We start from the raw sequence: 21,430 nt of genomic DNA, 5'->3' as shown, positions 1-21,430 counted from the left end.
ATAGTACAGAAAAAGGCCTTATGAGCAGTATTTTAAAAATATATAAAATCTGCCAGTTAGGCAGAGAGTACTGTGAAAATGGACATTTCAGATTTGCTTCATTGTCAAACATGTGTCCTGTGTCACATTTTTGAAGATGCCAAAGATTCTACCAAGATTGTTGTTGATAACAGCTTTTATCCCTCTTTCATAAGCATGGACTTTTACATAGTAAAGGTAGTGCTTCAGAATATTCCAGTTTTGTCTACTATCTTGGTGTTAAAAGCTTCACCTCCATAAACTGTCCATGTACATACTCATATGCCTATTTTAGTGAGATCTCTGCACACTGCCCTTAAAATTCTCACTTAATTTAAGCAAGCCCACTTTCATTCCATATGTTAGTGGGTTTTTTACAGATCCCAAGGACATATATATAACACCTCCTTTATATCTATACAAAAAAACCCAAAAACCAAACACTATTGTTCAGACTCCACCACCAGTCCCCTTTAGATGCCTCTGGGCTTTTAAGACACATTTCCCACATCACCTCTGATCATTTCCATGGGATAGACCCCAAACAGAATTAGCCAGTTTTTAGCTTCAAGGCTTTTTCTTGTTGCGGCATGTTAGATCAGACCCACACATTGCACTCCCTTCCATGTTTACATGTGCTATAAGCAAAGCTCAGATGGCAGAAGGGGCAATATGAACCCCAAAATATGCTGCAGGCAAAATTTAATCTGGATAGGTCACATTCACCTTGGCCAGCAGATTAAACCAGCCTGCTGGTTTTGGCTGATGCAGGTCATGGCACCTTCAGATGTTTATTTCCATTGGCAAACAAACCTCCGGTGTTAATCTCTGGTCTTCTCTGCACAGCAAGAAGCAGGCAGAGTGACATCATGTTTGGCCAGTTCAGTTATTTGCAGCAAGTCCCATGGCCTTACAGGACTGATGGTACTCCTGGTGTTCTTGAGAGTCATTGTTCCTGATTGTTCCATCTGAAGTAAGACTGCATTGAGATTCACAAGTGAAAAAGGGCAACAGTTCCTTTTAAGTATAAAATAATGTCTTGCTTAGGATCCAGATTTTTTGCATTTCTTTTTTTTAGGACATAATAAAATTCTCATTAGATTTTATAGTTGACGCTTTTAGACAGAGATATATTTCTGTGTGACTTTTTAAAAATATGTAAAGATTTTATGAAGGAAAAATGTAAAAGGAAATATTTCATATTGTAAATTTGTCACTTACCAGTATAATGGTTTTAAAAATAAAGATAATATGATAGACTGGCTGTAAAGTTCCTGTACATTATGCAAAATTTACAAGACATTGAAATAATACCTCTTTGAGTAAAGACAACGGTTTCTTTGATCGGGTGTATAATCAATTTTTCAAAAACAAGTCCCTGTATAAGAAAGGGGAACCTTGAGAATGTCACTGAGTATCACTTTAATATTATTTTTGAAACTCTTTTGCAGAAGTATTTTCTTACAAGCATTATGGTGGCACTCCTGTATGGCATATGTCTGGATGAAAACTCTTCTCTGGACTGTCCTGAATGATATCCAAGAAAATACAACGCTAAATTCCTGATATCTATGAAAGGAAACAGGTATTTTACAACAGGCTTCAACAGAGCCAGCATTTTGCTCTGGACCTCTCAACAGGTTAGAAGGATGCAGGTAGGGAGCAGGAGTATGGATCCATTATGACAGAACATACAGGCAACCAGACAGAAGATTCATATTTGTTCATAGAGGATCAGTAGCAGAAGGGGAAAAAAAGTTTTGCAGAACAATATAAAGAGAGAAGACTATAGAAGGAAGTTTGGCTACCTGCAGGGGCAAAGGTCTTTGCAGCAAGGACTCTCTGAGTCCTTGCTGAGGCCAAAGAATGACATAAACTTGACAGAATTTTGGGTGATAGGTTTGACAATAAAGGTGCATTTTCTCACAGTGGCCAGTGAGAAAACCTGAAAACTGATAAGTGTCTTTTTGCAAAATAATGGGAATCACCAACCTCAGAACTCGAATCTTTTTTCCAAAAGAAACATGACATATTATATATGAAAAGAATGTGATGAGCAGGTTTATTTAGTAATAGAAACTCCAAAATTAAGTTAATGAACAATTTGGAGCATGCAAATCCTCCTCTGCCTACACGTAATTGTTAAATCTCTTCAGTTTCGGTGTTCATGTAGCAGTAGTGTTGCATTTGGACTGCTGCTTTAAAATAAGCAGTTGTTGAGTGTATAATAAATGTTTGGATTTTAAAAGTGCCAGTAAAATCTGAATTATGTCAAAATACCACAAGCTTTTTCAGTCCCATGCTCTGATATACAAGTATGTTTATGAAATTATATAAAAATGTTTGGATTTAGCAGTCATGACATTACATTAAAATGTAGTTTTGTAATTTTTTAATATTTTCATTAGGTTCTTATCAATTACCACACTCTTGGCAGTGAACAAAGTTTAAGTATATTGATGTTTATAAACTGCAAAGCAAAAAATTCAGGCCGAAATCTTTGGAGACAAGGCAATGGATCTGAATGTCTGACCCAAATTTTGACATACAAAAATCAAAATGTCAAAAATTAGATTCTATAGCAATAAACAAGAGGCCAAAAGATAGAAGGAGCAGTCATTTTTGTCCACAAAACAGCCATAGTAAAGAATACTGATTTATTTTTGCACCAAAATGGATTAGCATAATACAAATAGTAAGTCAGCAGAGTGGGACTGTAGCGAACAGACACAAGGTGGTAACTGCTTAAACCACAGTAGTTGTTTTTCAAGTAAATATCTGATTATGCCTACAGTCATTTTTAGACAAACTGAAAATAGAATCAAGATATTCTAGGCATGTGCCCTTGCAGAACCGCTTCACTGCTCTGCAGACTGAAGAGAAAAGACCTGTCACATCAAAAGAGATGCTGGAGCTGAGTAAGGCAGCCCCATCTGCTCCCTGAATAACAACCTGTGCTCCAAAGAAAAGGTGCTGGGTGACAGCGGTAGATGACTCTCTTTGCGAGGTACAGAGGCTCTCATTTGACGTGCTCTGTGGAGAGGTGAGCTGCTCACCAAGGGTGTCACTGGGAGTCTGCCAGACCTTGTACAGTCTACTGGCTATTGTCTGCTGCTGTTTGCTCATCTGGAACACATCTGATCCTGTGATACAGCTAGGATCAGTCTGAGGAGTAGCAAGAACTATCGCAGAGCCCTGAGATTGGCATTAAGTGATGCTGGAGCGCAAGCAGTTTTTTCATCAGTCCTCCTGGTCAAAGGGGAGGTGTTTGAAAGGGCCAGTTGAATCTGGCAAATCATATGGTTACAGAACTGGTGCCACAGCCAGAGGTTCTGCTTCTTTGACCATGGCACTCACTTTGAGAAACCTGGTCTGCTGGGGGCTGGTGGGAGTCATGTATCACAGAAGGGGAAGAGCAACTTCAGTCATGGCCTTAACAAGGGGTTGAAGAGGGCCGTAAACTAAAGTTGCCAGAGAGTGGAACCTCAATCCATCCCTCTCCTACCAGTTTGATACCAGTGCCTGAAGAGGGATCACAGGTCAGCCAGAGAGCATCTGAAGAGCAGCACAAAGGAATTCCATCCCACCAGATCTCTATGATGCCAAGAGGATCACAGCCCTCTAGGCATGTGCATGTCTCTAACTCCTCTTTATTCCCCATGTAAAGGCATTTTTTTGGCCCCCCAATGAAACCGACTTTCATTCTAACATCGGAGTTTCATGTGACTTCTTAGGCTGAGCCACCTCTGCATATATGCAGCCACTGTAATTCTATCATTATTTATTTTAGTCATTTATATATATTATCATTATATAGCCACTGGGGTACCTTGCAGCACTGAAAACCACCTTCTGGAAATTAAGCCAATTAACAAACCCTCTCCTCACCTCACTAATTACTTCATTAAGAAGACATCAGTAGGAATTGTGGTTACTTGGGGGCCAGTTTTTCCAAGCTGAGGCTTGAAATGTCACAGCCAGGATCAACATTCATGAATGTTTTCACCTTATGAAAACAGGTGAAAACAAGATATTGTTTGCTAAGGGAGATAGATATACATGGAAAGAAAATCCAGACTGTGAAATGTTTTACAAAATTACAGAACTAATGCAAATGTTTATGTGAAAGAAGTTTGGTAATAATATCTTTTCTGAAACATTTTTGTTTACCATTGGTTGTGGCAAAGAAGTTGCATTTCACATAAGAAAGTGAAATGGAAATTTGCTAGAAAATAAGTACAACCAAACCCCAAACTAATATACATATTACAGCCTAAAAAGATGTACAAAGAAAAATCACACATACTAATGGTTGATAAATACAGGTAATGTAAAAATGTTTCATTTTAATAACGAAAAAATAAAAATAATCTAATAAAAGAAACATTGTGACAATTATATTTTTTATTTAATTATGTCTTGAAAAACAGTATGAAATCAACTCCAAGTAACCAGCTAGAGGGACCTGTATTCCCTCTTTGAATGGAACTAGAAACAGTAAGTAGTTGCAAAATGTTGTTACACACTTGAATTCTGACTATTAGCAAGTAATGATGAACTGGGGTAAATATTTTTTTTTTTTAGCAGTAACCAAAATGAACGGAGCATGTCCTGTCTCGAGCACATGTTACAGAAGGCAAGCAGCCACCGTGGGGCACCATGCAACAGGTTATAGATGTGAAGGTGAGAGTGGGGCCGTGTTCCTGGCTAAGGGATACTGAAGCTCAGACATGGCTGAATATCTAGTCAAGAAACTGTGTTCTCTCAAATATCATTGATACTATTAACCTCTTCTTTGCTGTCCCTGACAAGTTCTTTCTGAGCTGCCATAATTCGATGTGCAGCCAATTTATATTAATTGGTACACTGATTAACTAGGCAGCCAAGCCTACAATCATTAGACGTACTCAGCCAGCTGGAAATGGCTTGTGGAGGGAAGTGTAGTTTAACTATTTAGAAAACAGTGTTTATGATATCATATACCTCATATTTCTAAACAGTGATATTAGCACATCATAGGGTGTTCTTTATTTATTCTATTATTCAGTGGAAACTTTTCACAGGTAAATTCAAGAAAAGTTCTTGGGGTTTAGTATTGACTGAGGACAACATTAGACAGAGGGTTCACTGGGTTAGACTGTGACAATATGTTCTACCTCAGTCACAACCAAGTTGTTATGGTTTCTTTAGTGGGGAAAGATTGATTGTAAATGTGTGCAGCTTTCCAGTTGTGGGTTTTAGTTCAGGAATCTGCCAAACATAATTTATATCTGTACTCCATACCTGTCTTTCTAAACTACATACTGATATCCCTTCCTGCACCCTTATCAATGAAGACCTAGTATTTGCCTTTCTAAGAATAATTCCGGTGCAAAAGGCATTTCCAGGATTCAGAACAAGTCCATAAAGGACTTTTATATCACCTTTTTCTTCCTTGTTATTAGAAGGTGATCATAGTTGGGAAAGCTCCTGTACCATCCCCTGTTCATAGTTTCTGCTACATGAGACCATCTAAAGTTAACCAAAACTTAGTGACCTTATAAAGAACAACACTATTGATGACTCTGGCACTGAACTTGGGGGATACTGAAGGCAAACTTTCAGTTACAATCTCTCCAACCAGCATTCTGTGTTCTTAATTTCCAAATTTGCCCTTCTAGTTAAAAAAATTACTTCCCAGGAATGCACCAATTCTTATCACAGTTTTTTAGTTTCAACTGCAAACACCTCTCCTATAGCAAATAATGTGTCATACAAGGAGATGATTTTTTTTCCCCTTATAATGAGCATCCATGTAACTGCTGGTCATGAAACTATACATTGAGTGTATACATGGAATTCCATCATGATATTCCAGAAACCTTTAAAGAAGTTTCAATCTTTCTTTCCTCAGATTAATGGCCCAAACTTACTGTTCTTATTTAGAGAGTGGCTGCATTACAATCTGAGAACATTTGGCATTAAATAGTAATCATTTCACACCCTCTCTTCTTGTATCCTTGATAGATGCATTAGAGTATGTTTCATAGGAATACTGGCTCCTCACTGAATTACTTCTGGGATCAGTAGAGCTGTAAATCAGGTATCACAAACATGAGCTGCTTGTCCAGTAATGCTTTTTGCCTTACATCACATTTCAAAAGCAGTGTAAGAAGCAAAAGCAAATTAAAGAGATTGTATCAAAAGTAGTATTTTAATTTGGTCTCATCCATTCATAGAACTTGCTAAAGATATAGGAACTCCCAGGGGTTTCAGCCAGATTTTGCCAGCTGTTGTTCTTAAGGAAAGGCAGTTACTGTCACGAGTGACAGTAAATGTTGTGCTGCCTTCCTGCCCTCTTCAAACACAAACTTAGAAACAAACCCCAAAATACCTCCACTCTCAGTTTAGAGGTGTTTTTAATTATTTTAGGAATTATTTCTAAAGGGAAACAGGCTATTCAGATACTGGCCTCTTTTCCTTTTTTTTTTTTTTTTTTAATTCCCTTGAAGATACTGCTGTGAAACACCCTTGGCAGCAAAGACCAGAACAAGAGCATAGACTCACATCCCTATATTACTTTGCTAAGCTAAATATAGTGGACAAATTCCAATCTGCTTAGAAACCATGATGGAAATAAAACTTTAATTTGTATGTCTACTGGGCATAGGGATGATGTGTGGAAGTTCACTATCAGAAAAAGTGGTTAAGTCCTATTATATGTCTTGAGCAGATTTAAAACAAAAAGGGAGATTCCTCAATTTTTCTGTAGGATCTCTATTTAGTCTGACAGCTCAAGAAGTTTATGATCCACTGTATGGGACTCTGAACTAAAACCAGTTAAACTTTAACAGAAGCACTATAGATCTCCATTTAACAAAAACTCCAGGCCTGAGCTGTGGTTGTAGTTTTGACAGCTTGCTTGTACCACCATCAGCTGAGAAGTAAATAGCAATCTTCACCTTTATGTAAACTTTAAGAGCTTCCCACACTTCAGCTTCTGTGGGATAAAAAGGCATTAATGTCAGAGAATAATTGGATTCTAACCATTGCCAGTTCTCACAAGGCTGGAAGGAACATAAGGGGGATCCTAAGCCTCCATCCAGCAGTTTCCTCACTGGGATAAATAGTCTTTCATCTTGTTAACCTTCTTTCATAGTGATCTAGTTACATAAACTGCTGCAATTCCATACGTGTCATCTGTACACCCTATGGATTCAATAGGTGAACAGAATTAATTCATCTGAAGCTCTCATACTGTCTATTTTGAGTTTAGGAGTCTGAAATACTACTGGTTTAAGCCCATAGGTCGTGAATAATTTTCTGAAATGTCTGTTTTCAATGATTATTTAGAATAAAGAAGGAACCATGAACGAGAATTTGATCTCACAATCAAATCTCCAGATCTCCAGCAATCTGGAACTGTTGCTGACACCAAAACAACTACCACAGGTTTGCATTTGCATGTTTTCATGAGAAGAATGATCAAGTCTTTTCTTAAAGCAATAAAGCATGAATTATTTAGGAACTCTGATTAGTTAATCAGAACAACATTTCTACCTTATTTAACAGGAGCATGTTCACACAACACATTATTCCTAGCAAAATGATTCAACACACCCCTGTTAACCCCACAAACAGCATTATACACACATCTACTTAAATCTAATCTGGTAGCTACAAATGCACCACTATAAATAACTTCCTATCTCCTCCCCACTCATTACCTGGGGAAGGAGCAGCTACAAACTTCTGTGTTGCTTTTCTCCTGCTAGTATGACTCTATCAGACCATCAGTCAATACTTCCTGAGGTGCATCAATGCTCAGTTTCTTCTTCTCATTAACAGCCTTTTTGCTGATCTGTTGGTATTTGGATCCATGAATTCAAAAATTGAAGAGCATTATCAGTCCCAGTGGTCACAGGAAACGGGTCAACAAATAGTTTTTATTGCACAGTTGGTAAGGTTTATCAGTAGATGTTGGTTTGCCAATTCGAAAATGTTCTGTCCAGGACATCATAGATGTGAGACTTTTCTATCTAGTTTTAATCCTGCCTGCAGTTCTGTCAGACTGCTCATCAGATCAGATTTATGACTTCTGGAGCAAGAGCATATTTAGAAAAGAAATACTTTTATTTTTGTGCTATAAAGTAAAGGGATTGGAGAGGGGATACCAAAGGATGGGTGATGTGCCCAGTGTGAGAATTCAGCAAAATGGATATTTTATGTGACATTTTGGAAAAGGCAATATTGAATTTCTCAGTGTCAAAAGAGAGGGATTTACAGCACTTGAGATGATGAAAGCCTGAATACATTTTCTTTAAAGATAAATAAAGAAGACCATAGCTTGTATATTTTCTTCAAAAGTACATGTCAAGACCCAGATACAGTGGAAGGGTTGACCAAACTGAATGTGAAACTCAGGATGTGGGCTGGGGATAACAGTGGCAGCATTCACAGTGACTAAGAAAGGAAAAAGGAGTGAAAAATATGGAAATAGGGGACTTTTGTTTTTTTTATTTTTCTGTGGCCACATTGAACTTAAATGAACTGTTCACCTATTGCATGAAGTTGGGCAATGAGAGACCATCCAAGGTTTTCATTTTGACATGAAGAGAGAAATCTACACTAGAGACGTCTGTGAGGTATTGCCATAATGATTGTAGCTGAAAATGCATTTGCAAATGTCATTGCTCAGGGACAAAATATAGGGAAAAAGAGTAAACAAATGCAGTTTTGTGGACTTCTTATAAAAGTAATACAAAAATAGAATGCAAGAGAAACAGAGCTGGAAAAATGGAGGAACAGTTAATGTGAAGAGCTTATTGAATAATTCCAATAGAACTTTCTTCTGTTTTGCTAAGGTTTTTTTACCTTCACTTTCTTATGCTCAGCTCACAGTTGCCCTGCAGCATCCCACCAACTCCCTTTGCCTTGATCTGAGCACAGCTGCACCCTGCCATAACTAACTAAAATTTTTCAGACTAAGCTATATTAAGAAAACATCAAATTCCCTTCTTTCAGGGTTTTTTTTTTTCATGCCAGATAGACCCATCAAAATCTTATCCGCATTGTTTATTGAATCTGAAGGATTTTGCTGCTCATAAAGGACACAACTCACGCTCTTAGACCATCAGTCTCTGCTTTGCTGTACAGTTGCTCCCTGGATTGGCAGGGGGCTGAAAGGGACATCAGTCTGTGGGGTTTTAGATCTAATGCTCCCGTGTGCGTCAGGTAATCCAATTGAGTTCTTGTAAGTCAACGGACCCAGAGATTTATACTGAGCCACTTCCTAAAAGCTGACTCTCATTACCTGGCGGGTGAACTGCCAGAGGGGAGGAAAAAAAAAAAAGGAATGAAAAAAAAAAAGGAAGGAGTGTAAACAGCCTTAGCAGACATGACGTTGCCCTCAACTTCAAACCAGGAGCTGCAAGGCTTGGCTTGCAAGCAAGAAAAGGAACCTCACTGTTTACTTGCTTAACCACTTGCCGGACCACACAGTGCTTGGTTACGAGACACAAACAAAGCAGTAGAAAGAGAGAAAGGAAGAAAAAGGGAAAAAAAAAGAGAGAAGACGGAAGGAAAGAAAGAGAAAGAGAGAAAAAAAACCAAGAAAAAAAGTCCAATCAAGTCCTGAATATGTTTAATGTTATATTTACAACTATTATGGTCTAAACAATCATTATTGGGCAAAAATATAGAAGATTTCAGACTATTCTGGATGCGGCATCTGTCCAACTGGTACAGGTAGGTTCTTATGTATTTCTCTTAATCTCATTATCAATTAAATAAGTATTAAATCACTCATCTTCCTGGCTTTGCACAGCAGTATCTAATAATTACCCTGGGGGGTTTTTTACATTAAATCTCATTTCATATGACAGAATTGCACTGACTAAAAATCAGAGTACCTCAGCATATCTTTATTTTCTCTTGAAGGCAAAGGAAGAGAAGGTGCTAAATTGTTACTGCTCTTACAGCAGGGATAAATCTTCATTTGCATAGCACAGTTCACATGATTCTGGAAAACACGTTTAAGTATATTATTTATTCATGGATTTGTACTAAGTACTATTACTTAGGAAACAGCGCTGAACTCCAAACAGCAGAAAGATTACCAGTGATTATAACCTGTGACTAAAGACTCTCAGTTAAGAAACTGGTTTCCTAATTTCTCTTCTACAACTCTCTAATGTATTTTTAGGCAAGTCCCTACATTACAGTTCACATTTTCTAAAATAAAAGCAGCCTGATTTTATGGAAGTTTTGACATATGCTTCATAAACATTACTGATTTAGAGATTTTTAGATTGAGATTCCAGAAGAGTACAAATAATGATAATTTACTATTTACATCTATTGTGTGTCACTAATGATTGGAAACCACATCATCCTCAATGATGTGGTGAAAGAAGACCCTGAGTCTTTGTCAGCCAATAGAACCAGTCAGCATCAAAATCAGGATCAGAAGCTTTGAACATCTCTCTTCTGCAAGCAAAGGTATAACTGTGGCACTTTTAGAATTCAAGAACTAGCTTTAACTTATTAGCAATAAGCAAACCACAGCAACATTGACTACAATAAGATTAGCTGCTTGAGAAGCTATGGACAGACTTTGAGAGCAGTGGACAGTATAAGCTAAAATCTTAGCTCTTCATCTTTCATTTAGGACTACCTTTTTCTTTGGTACATGAAGAAGAAAGTATAAAAGTCTGCTCAGGTTCTTTTACCCGTGTTGTGGTGCTGCCTATTAACCTCAGCATCAGCGTATCATTTGACCCTTCATTCCCTGTTCCTCTGTCTGGAAGGAGACTGCCTCATTGCAGAGAATTACATAATGCCTTAAAAAGGACATAAATCAATAAACATAGAATGGTGCTTGGGTTCTACCATTTTTGGCATGGCAGCAGCAGACAGCATGGCTTTGAAGCTTCAATCTTTGAAGTGCTAGTATGTGGATTAGGTATTAGATGTATTAGATACAGTTCTAGGCCACCAGTCTGGTCTACTGTTATGTAGAATGAGTTTTTATGAAAGGTGAACGAAAAAAAAAAAGAAGAATGGCTGTGGCTCTCTGTCATAGGCAGATACTCTAGGAGGTCCTTGGTATTTGGCATCAGCCAAAGGGCAGAGGAGAAAGGGCATATAAAGTTAGCAAGAACAAGCATAGCACCACTTTCGATTGCAGTTATCCTGTGTCATGTTTTTATGCATTTTTACTGAAAGAATATCTATCTGCAAACTGGCTGCAGACAGTGGAATGTTCTCCTCTGAAATTCACAGGTGGGTTCCCTTTGAAGTAGAGAGGAAATAAGAATTTGGCCCTGTAAGTCTGATTCTGTAGAGTGCCGAGGTTTTCTACATTTTCTTTTGGAATCTATAATGTTTTGTGTCTTTGAGGAACAATGTCCATAGATCTTGTAATGAAGTCACATCTTTTAGCACTCAGCTCATGAAAGTCACTACAGAGAGGCACATAACTACAGTATTCAGGAACCAGATTTCAACTCTCTCTTTCAAAGATTAGACTTTTTTTAGAGACTGGCCCAACCCATGTTAAGTTTATGATTCCGTAGCAAAGAAATTTGTCTCTCTGCAGCAATGAGATTTTATCCCCCTTGAGTGCTGAATACTTTACAATAGTCTGATTAATTCTCCTATTGATTAAAGTATATGTTCTTAAAAAGAAAATAAAATAAAGAAATTTACATTAGAGAGTGAAAAAATACCGTGTAGTGAAGTCTGTATCATTGCAGCTATAATTTCTGGGATGTAATCTTTCTAAGGAAAGCCATTCTTTAGCAACAAGGCAACTCCCTTATTGACTCGTTGGTGGTTACATATTTGGTTCCGCCTGTCTGCTTTACTCGAACAGAAGTTTTTAACAGCATTTTAAGAGTTCATTCCAATTATAAACCCATATTTCAGGGAGTTAAATTTCATACTTAATGAGATTCATCTCTCTGGTATGAGGAATAAGGTATATTCTCTCCACAATTATAACAAATGTACAGTGAATTGGAGTATAAAATTTGTATATGGAATATATATGAATAAATCACATTATGACTTTAATTAATTTTAAACCTGAACTTTTAAAAAATGTGCTCTCTTCAGTCTCTTGCAACTTTCCACATAGCTAAAATTTATTGGTATTTTATGGACAAGCAGCACTGGAATACAGTAGTTTGTACTTAAGCAAAGTAACATATCCAGCTTTTTATCCAGTTACTACGCTTATGTATCCAGATAAAAACCATGTTATCATGAATGATAGCATGTATTAAGAACCATTTAAATATATCAAAGGTTACTGTATTGGGCCCAACGTTCATTATATACAGAAGAAGCTCAGAGTTTGATGTAACATTTAAGAAAGTCTAAAGTACATGGTGAGGGCACCTACTCTCCCTAAATTCTTTCCCTTTACATTTCTCTAACATATGCATACATTTATGATTAAGATACTATATTACTTTTATTTTCAATACAGTTTTTTCTCTATTTTCCCATAGATTATCAGTAACAGTCATTAGTTTGGTGACAGCAACAATATTCACTCAATTCAATTTGAACATTTTAATATATTTTGAGAATTTACTGGGGTTTTCAATTTTAAATGCTATAGATGAATAGTGCCTATAAACCAAATATATTTAGTTGTCATTTCTTAGTAAATACTTTCTACACTGTACTTTTTATAACCTTAATTTTTCTTATGGAAGAGTACTGTTCTTCAGAAACAGAACACAACCTGAAATCTTAAATCAGAACAATCATCAACACAATATATACAGTCAGACCCTATTCAAAGCTCACAGTTACAGACTGATGTGATCATCTTCTTTCCTCTGTAGCCACTTGCACATTACAGTTTTGAGGCTTGTTATGAATCAGATGCAAACCAAAAGAAATTTAGGGTTGTCACTGACAGTTTGGCCACAACTTTCACTGATTCTTCAGTATCTCCTAGCTACCTAGTCGTAGATATTTTGGAGACCAACATCTCTAAGAATCTCTATGCAGTATTCTAATTTACAGGGTTTGTTTGTTGGTTTTGTTTGTTTATTTGTTTTTAAGAAGCAAAAAATTCAGCCTTGAGCAACAGAAGATTGTGATTCTCATGTGAAAATTGTTCATTTAAGAGTATTTTAGTGTAGACACTCTGGAGTGGGGCAAATTGTTTCACTGATCCCAAACTGTTTGTAGAGACCCAGAATCAGATTAATACATAATTACTATGGAATAATCTCGTGCCTCTATAAAAAGCAAGCCATATTTTCCCATTTCAATTCAGAAATTATTATGTACATCAAATATTTAATCTTTATGCACACTAGGATAATTTTAAATTTTAAAACTGTCTCTACATTCATTTTTATAACTATATAATTTTTAAGAGCATAAAGCAAATCAGTTAAATATCTTCCTGGAAATACCTCCTACTGAATGCAGAAAGATGATTCTGGCCCTGGTTCAGGTTCATGCCAAATGCTGTTCCTGCTACCACGACTCAGAGATGTCAAAGGCAGTAAGATTGGTGCCAGGTGCATCATTCCTTCTCCCTTTGTGACTACAGAAATGGTTCTTCCTTTGTTGTGTCACATCGATGTACTGCTAGGCTCAGGACAGACCACTGATAAATTTTGCAAATTTACTCTGAAATTATCACTGATGATTTTGAAACTATAGCTCAATCTAAATGTTAATATTGGTCCTGTTTTTAATCCTCCTAATTTTGTATTCCAAATTTGATTTATTATGCAGCCAGCCCTGAGATGCACTGCAAGAACTTTTCTTAGAGTATTTGGAATACTTGGTATTAAAAAAAGAATTTGTCTTGCTTTTAGTGAGAGAATATTTGTGTTTTAATTTACTTCTAGTTATCCATGAATTTTCAGTCCCTTTTGATGAAGTTTCTGAACTTTTGTGTCCTAAAGATGTAAAGATACAAATTCATCACTGGGCTACTCTTAAACATAAGGCGCTTCAAAGCAATGTGTTACTGTAAGTTATTAATCTTTGAGGGGTGGAACCACAGAGGAAAACCAAGAGATAGGAAGTTTTTTCTCTCCACTGCATCTTGCTGCCACTTACACAAGAAGTTTTTCCTTTGGCTATACTGAAGGAGGATTGGGTCCCCTTGGGTTTGGTCATTTATTTACAGAAGGTGCTTTTTGACTATCAGATAGCCCTGAATCCTAAAAGGGACCACTAACATAGCTAAGAAATCAGAGTACAACAGCTGAAAGGGATAGGAGGCTAAGAAAAATACTGTATCTAGAGAAAGCTGGCTAAAGACCATCTTTTTATAGACTTGTTTATAGTTTTATTAGTGTGTCCTTCAATGCCACACTAAAAGAAACAAATCCTTGTCTCTAAAGTTGTCCTTGAAAGTGACAGATGAATATTCAGTCATTGCAGTTAAATTAATCAAAATCAGTATTAGACAATTTCACATATTTTCAAGTGCAGTGGGTTTACACCAGCTTCCATGGAGTGTTATGAGTATAGAACCTTTCCTGGATACAGTGGTGCAAATGGAAGAAATTACACTCCAAGCCCCTTCTCACTTTCCTGTCAATACAAGCCTGCTCTCCAACTCTTTTAGTGAGGTTAGTGGCTGATGTTAGCAACCTCTCAGATCTGTGAGGACCTACTTGAGTGGTCTCTCTCTGACTCGCTCATGTCAAAATCAATTAGTCACCTCTAGTAGAGGGGCTGTGATGGGCATTTATGTTCAAACCATTAAATAGGCAATACACCCTTCCCAGACAGAACTTTTTAAAAAATCTACATTTGTTTACACCATCCAGCAAATTAAAAGTTGGTTACACTTCCAGCTAGGTATTTTACAATATACAGATGGAGTAATGAAGCAGAACTGAAAGTTCAGTCAGATGAAAGACAAGACTTCTGCAAGAACACCTTCCAGGCAGTAAAAATTGAAAGGCATTTCTGATTAGACAGAAGCCTTTCCGGCTCACAGAATGCTTGGTTCCTACCAAGGTTAATCCTTTGTTGTTGTTGTTGTTGTTGTTGTTGTTGTTGTTGTTGTGTTCATACAGAAACTTTTTTGCCAAAGTCTTGATTTCCAGTTGTTCTTCAGGGTGCCCAGATGGGGCAAATCTGGTCTCGCTTCATGTCTTTAAAAGTAGACCAGAAACAAACTTCCTCCTTCCTCATCATCTTGTTCTCTGGTGTGTCCCATGATCTCCCTTACCTGTGTTTTTCACCATCATCCAGATAGTGGATTAAGACTTTCATGCCATGAAACTGATTCTACAGCTGAACCAACTCTGCAGTAAATTCCCTCTGAGAAGCATGCATGAAAAGTTTAGTTAGGAATCCAGATGATCCATTCCTCTTTAGGATATTTAATGCACATGACTGTGTTTGATAAGGGAAGGTCAGTTTTCCTACAAAAGTAATAGTTTTTAGCTCTTTTGTTGTCTTTATACAGTAAACAAAATAGCAAAAGTAAAGATGAAGATTGACAAAAGTCAAGTTGCTCTTTTACTTTTTGCTAAATATGACTGCCAAATCTAATGAAGCCAAATTGCACAAGAAGCGACCCTGGTATATGAAATTACTAATGCACAATTATTATTAAGTGTCAAGTTCAGATACAAAGCTGTAGTTCCTTAATTTTAATGATAAATTAAATTTCCTTCATTGATTCTAGCTTTCAATAGATAAAAATTTGCACAAATGATAAAATGAAATGTACCAAAATTGAATAATATAATTTAGAAAGAAACGTGATAAATAGGTGTATGTTGGTCGGAAAATGGTGGGTTATCCTCACCTCAATGTACCTTTCATATCTATGCAAGAAGAGTAAGGGGAAATCTTTTGACTTGAGAGAGTCCACATAATAAAAAAATGTGTTACAAAGATTAGAATGGAGAGGACATTTTAGGCTAATTTGGATGGCACTACCTTCTTCCATAGAAATCAGCAGAATTCACCTTTGATCTCAAAGCACAAATTGGCATTAGAAGCCCTTTGCTACTTTTTCCAGTCACAAAAACATTAACCTCTATATCCTAGGGTAAACTCCAAATGGGTGATTACATTCTGCTGCTCTAATTTTTCCATGCAGGCTCAACCAGATCCAGCATCATTTCCTGATATGCAGTGTTACTGCAAAAAAAGTCCGTTTTTGCAAGGTTGCTGTTAACTTTTTCCTTCTTGCGTTCTAATTTGTCTGCTTTGTCTTATCACTTGTATCTTGTTTAAAGGTCAAAATTGTTTGGTTCTGGATCACAGCTTTTATTAAATTGAGGGACCATGAATATGGGCAGTGCTATAATGATAACAATATCTTTCCATCACTTTTAGTGTTGTATAATTTACATAGCATAGCCTGGCTATAAAAGGAAATGAGATGTATTTTTTTTCCCTAGGCATTCACACAGTTACATTTTTGTCAAATATCACATCATGTTGGTCTTCAAAATCAGAAGTTAAAAATACAGCCTAAAACTACAGGACATTCTGAGTGTGTTTAAAAACCAATTAGCAATTTGCTTGTAAAATAGCACATTGCTTAACTCTACATTACTTTAAAGTTGTAATTTATTACACTTTAAAGAGATTATGATTTCCATTGCCATACAATCTAACACTTTTTGCAAGAAGTTTGCACATCATTGATAGCAGAATTCATTTAATTCAAATTTAGTATTGATATGAGACATTACTTTTACTCTTAGAAAAAAACATTCACTACAAAAGTTAAGCATCTCTGATGGGACTGCTGATTTCACTTTGGTTCTATGAAGTTGTAACACCTGCACTTCAGTTGCTTATTGAGTAACTTAAGCTAGTTAGGAATATCAGCACTGAAATAAAACTGGTTAAAGCACTTTCTATCTAAAATGGGGGATGTAGTGCTCCTTCCCCCAGCACAGTCTCAAATAAAACAGCACTAAATACAATCTGGTGGATTACCTATATGGAGAACCCACAAAGATTTTAGCTCTGGGAAGGTGAATTGATTGCTCAGTCCCAGTACCATAGGGTTAAGTGAAATGCTATCACAGTAATTTATTATTAAGAGAAATGGTGATGGCTTAGACTAAGAAGATTTGTCTGTCTCTTCTAATTAAGGTTAGGTTTGTAAGAAGATTTACTGCCCTTTGAAGCTGCAGAGACTAAAATTAGGACTCTGGTTCTGTTTAAAATGTCACTAGGTTGGTTTATAATCCTGTAGTGATTGCAACAAGGGATCATTCTTCCTATGTTGTGATTCCTTGTTTGGAAGCTAGTGAGCCAGGACAAGACCCCATGAAGCAAAGTCTGAGTAGTCTGTTAATCAGCAACAAGTTGGTCCTGCAGAACACTGTAATGCTCTTGCAGTGACCCCTTGAAGACTCCATAACGAATGGGAAGCTGGTAAAGCAATCAGCTGTAAGACACAGTGAATTCCATTGCAGGCAGAGAGCAAACAGTAGCAGTAAGTGGACTGTGTACAGACAGTGAAGAAATTGTTGAGGGAAGATGAGTTTTCAGGCTGTAAGTGAACTCAATTTACAGTGGTGTTTATAATCTTGTATAAGACAATAGCATCCCAGGCTATAGTGTCCTCACTTGCTGGTCTACAGACATTGTCAAAACCTCAAATAAGTGGATCACTTCTAACTTTTCTCATTATGCCCCTATTAACACAGCCTAAAAGGAACCTGTGGAGCTCACTGTTACAGGAGAGTAACAGCAAAAGCTGTTAAATTTTTTTTTTTTTTTTTAAATTTGAAGCTTGTGCAGACCTAGAGCAGTTCTGCCTAAATTAGTAATTTATAAAAATGTAAAACTGATTAAATGGAAAGGTCAGACCCGTTGATGAAGAACAAAACCTTCTTTGACAATATTTAGCATGAAAAAACATTTGAAGGAAAAGCAGCCTTGATACTTCAAGTCACAAGTCAGTTTGTAGTTGGCTGGGATTAGGAAAATACTTTTCCAGTAGGTAACACATGAAATTATGATGCATTACAGAATCCCTTTGTCTAAATAATCTGATGCTGTGTTGCAACTGAGACAAAATAGAGAGAATGTGTGGACCCACATTCTTTTTCAATACACCAGGTCTTATGTACCTATCAGATAGGACAGTGTGCTGGGAGCCACTAAATTGCTATTCAGCAGCCCAAAGACAGAACCATCTTTTAATTTGGTTTAGTGAAATAAAGCAAGTTTATATGTATATTGGAATTGATGAACTGCAAGTATTGAGTCTCAGATATCTGAGCAAGAAAATCTATCATCAGTGAATTCAGTAAGAGTCTACAAGCTTTTACTGATCAATCTGCTGAGCAATGAATGAAACTCAATTGTTCTGTTGGACTGTTTATAAACCTTTTATGTTACAGTGCATCTCTTGCTTTGCCATTCTTTTTTTCCTAGATTAACTCTGTCATGTTTTTACAGAAAAGAGCATCCAATTAAGCAGCAAAATCAATCCCCTGCCATTCAAACAACTACCCACAAAGTCTGAACAGCACATATTCATGAAGGATCTCTTGAGTAAAAGCTATTTGCTCCACAGAATCTTGTGTTTGGTTTCAAAGGATGAATAAAAGGGCTCAAAAAGATTACAGGAAGTCACTTAGTCCAGTCTCTCTATTTACTCTTACTCAGATTAAGACAGGGATCAGCAATATCTACTTTTTCTGAATAAAAAAGCAGAGTGTTTCACTATGTATTTCTTCCTGTGAGAGAAGGGTACAGTTATAATCAGTATGGCTTGTCTTGAGCAATTCAGTCTGTTTTAGTGTGTCCAAAATCTGGTATTTACTGCAGCAGGCATGAGCAGTTCCTGTGTAACATTGGCCGAGGTCCTGTGGGCAAAAGGAAGCCCTTTGGAGGAAGAAGAAATATGGGCACTTCTGTACCTGTCCACAATACAGCTTCTGGAGGATCTTCACAAAGGTGAGGTGAAAAGTATCTTTTTATAGTTCTTACCACTGGAAATTAATTATTGAGTTATTTTACTTCTGTTGCATTTGTTTGTTTGTTTTTAAGACAAAAAGCACTAACAGCAGTGACAGCATGTTGCTAACAATGTTGCCTAAAGATCAGGGAGAAAAAAACCTCACCAGGCAAATTTAGTGTAGGTAAGATACAGAGCAGGTCTTCAACAAAGACCTTATGGTGCAAGAAGTACAAAGGCATGCACCTGTGTCTAGGGGTTCCACAGGTTATGGTCTGATCCAAGAAGTATCCACCCCCAGATCCTCCACAGATCTGCCCCCCAGCGTGCCTCCCCAGAAATTGAGTCTTTTAGTGCTGCTGTTTTTAGAGAGCTGAAGTCCAGAAGTGATGCCAAGCTGGAGACATTTTGAAGCTGAATGCCCAGTCCTCCAGTTTCTTGAGGGCAGGGAAGGCTACCTGCCTCTGCACAGCATCATCCTAGCTGACTAAGGCATATCTCTGGCTCCACATCACTTAATTACAACTATATTGCTTTTGGAATCAGCTTCTTCTCAGGGCTAGTACTGCCACGTTTGCTTCACTGTGCTTGACGTAATAAATCCTGCTAGACCTTGTGCTGGTAAACACCACTTGCTAATAGCAATATTTCCAGTGTGCCTGGGCACTGATGGGTTAGGCAGGAATGCTCAGACATTGGCTGGCCAACATGACAGAAGGCCAGGTGTTCTTCATGGAGGCTGAAGTACAAGCTGACTGCCTGTTTCTAAAACAGACAAGCTTCCTAGCATGTGCTACTTGTACTTGCGTACTTTAAGTACAGAAAATGAGAAGGAGCAAAAGAGAAGGCTAGCTGATGATTTTAAGACTTTTAATTTTCTAAGGAAATAAATGCCTCAATAGTTGCAAATAACAGTGGTCTGTCCCTAAGTCTTGAATCTTTGGGTCCTCTGGCTATACAAATCTCCTAGGTGCGTATGAGTTCCCAGCTTAATATTTTTACTATCCATTTTCCTGATGTTAAGGTCACCGTGCATAAGAACTAAGTAGACGTTTTTTAATATACAGGTTTTAAATGCTAAAGCATCTAGGGCACATTTCTGAGCACTTCTCCAGCAAAGGTCTGAATGGTGTCTCTTCTCACATTCTAGACTGAAGAGTGGTTTAACAACCACTTTTTATTTTTAAATTATCTATATTTCCTGAAACACAGTGACTAAATATTGCCATAGTTAATGCAGCTTTTCCTCTTTCTAGAGTAAACATATTGATCTTAGATGTTGTTTATCATTGTTTTTTAATGAGTATTTTAATGAAATCACTTGGATGTCTCTGGTCAAATTCATTTACTGCATCTATGCAAGTTCAGTGTTTACAGCAGACTACATATCCTCATGCTGCCATTCCTGCTTCACACCACTGGGACCAACATCAGTGGATCTCTGGAGTGATATTTTTTTAAGAGTATTCAGACATTTGCAAGCAGAATCCAGTCCATTTCTGAGACACCTTCAAACAGATTTTTTCAGGGAAGAGATAGGGCAAGATCTTTCTTAGGGAGGAGCCCAGACTCAAGGACCCACAAGAGTGTCACCAGGGGCTGTGCAGGCCAGGGCTCTATCCCACAGTATCCAAAGAAGATGACCAGAGTAGGTCTGGGGTTGATAACTGAGAATCCAACCACCACACAAGTTTGTAGTAACAAGGCAGCTGGGAAACTGAGTCAGGATCAGGTGTGGTGTGGACAACCAGGGTCAGACAGCCCAGCAATCAGCAGGCAAGGCCACAGTGACAAGGCTAGTCTGAGGTCAGGCTGGGAAGTCAGGCAAGGCATTCTGGGTACATCTTCAGGAAACATCAGTGATTAGTTTCACTATACAGGTGAGATGCCAGAAATACGATTTTCCGAGTGCAGTGAATTCAACACTAAGGTCTCCCTTACCTACCTCAATATTTTTCAGACCCTGCCATCTGTGTGATTTGCCCATGGTCAGTACTACTGTCTGCTGAAGGAAATTTGTCCTTCCAAAACAATGCATCTCAGACAGAAGCTCTGCCTTTCAGTCCACCAGAACTGCTCCACAGACAAAGTAAAAACCAGCGCTTTGGACTAACAAAGGTGAGGTATATTACAAAGTAAATCTTGAAGAAAAGCTTGTGAGTTTTAATACAGCATACCAGGTACCTGCTGCCTCACTCCATTTCTAATATGACTAATCAAATTAGGCTACAGTTAGAAAGATTTACATGTGTCTTGCCATTGCATTAGCATGCATGTAAACATCAAAATCAATTTTGAACATCAGTCCTCAAGATCTGCAGAAATGTATTATTTGCAAAGGCCCACAGAAAGGAAGAATATTTCTATGAACACTGTTTCACCAGATATGGTAATTGCAATCCCAGAAGCAGCAGCACTGCAGTATCTATACAATCAGAGAGTGGAAGCACTTCCAGGAAGTCAGAAATATATTCAACAATTTATTTTTCTTCTCTCTGA

At 37.5% G+C, this 21,430-nt stretch overlaps 2 protein-coding genes across 2 annotated transcripts in view; one reads left to right on the top strand and one right to left on the bottom strand.

The window, feature by feature from the left end:
- MAPK8 (mitogen-activated protein kinase 8) overlaps positions 1-21,430 on the bottom strand; it is a 137,895-nt gene that overhangs the window by 46,991 nt on the left and 69,474 nt on the right. The window lies entirely within an intron of this gene.
- The window catches only part of FRMPD2 (FERM and PDZ domain containing 2), a 73,531-nt gene continuing 61,713 nt past the window's right edge, over positions 9,613-21,430 (top strand). Inside the window, exons 1-3 of the mRNA XM_027648153.1 lie at positions 9,613-9,744; positions 18,802-18,930; positions 20,892-21,049. Coding sequence (XP_027503954.1) covers positions 18,807-18,930; positions 20,892-21,049 — 282 coding nt within the window. The 5' untranslated portion in view covers positions 9,613-9,744; positions 18,802-18,806. The remainder of the gene's footprint in view (positions 9,745-18,801; positions 18,931-20,891; positions 21,050-21,430) is intronic.

The sequence above is a fragment of the Corapipo altera genome, unplaced genomic scaffold, assembly GCF_003945725.1.
Source record: "Corapipo altera isolate COAL_440 unplaced genomic scaffold, ASM394572v1 56, whole genome shotgun sequence".
NCBI lineage: Eukaryota > Metazoa > Chordata > Aves > Passeriformes > Pipridae > Corapipo > Corapipo altera.
This window is presented reverse-complemented; position numbering and strand designations above follow the sequence as displayed.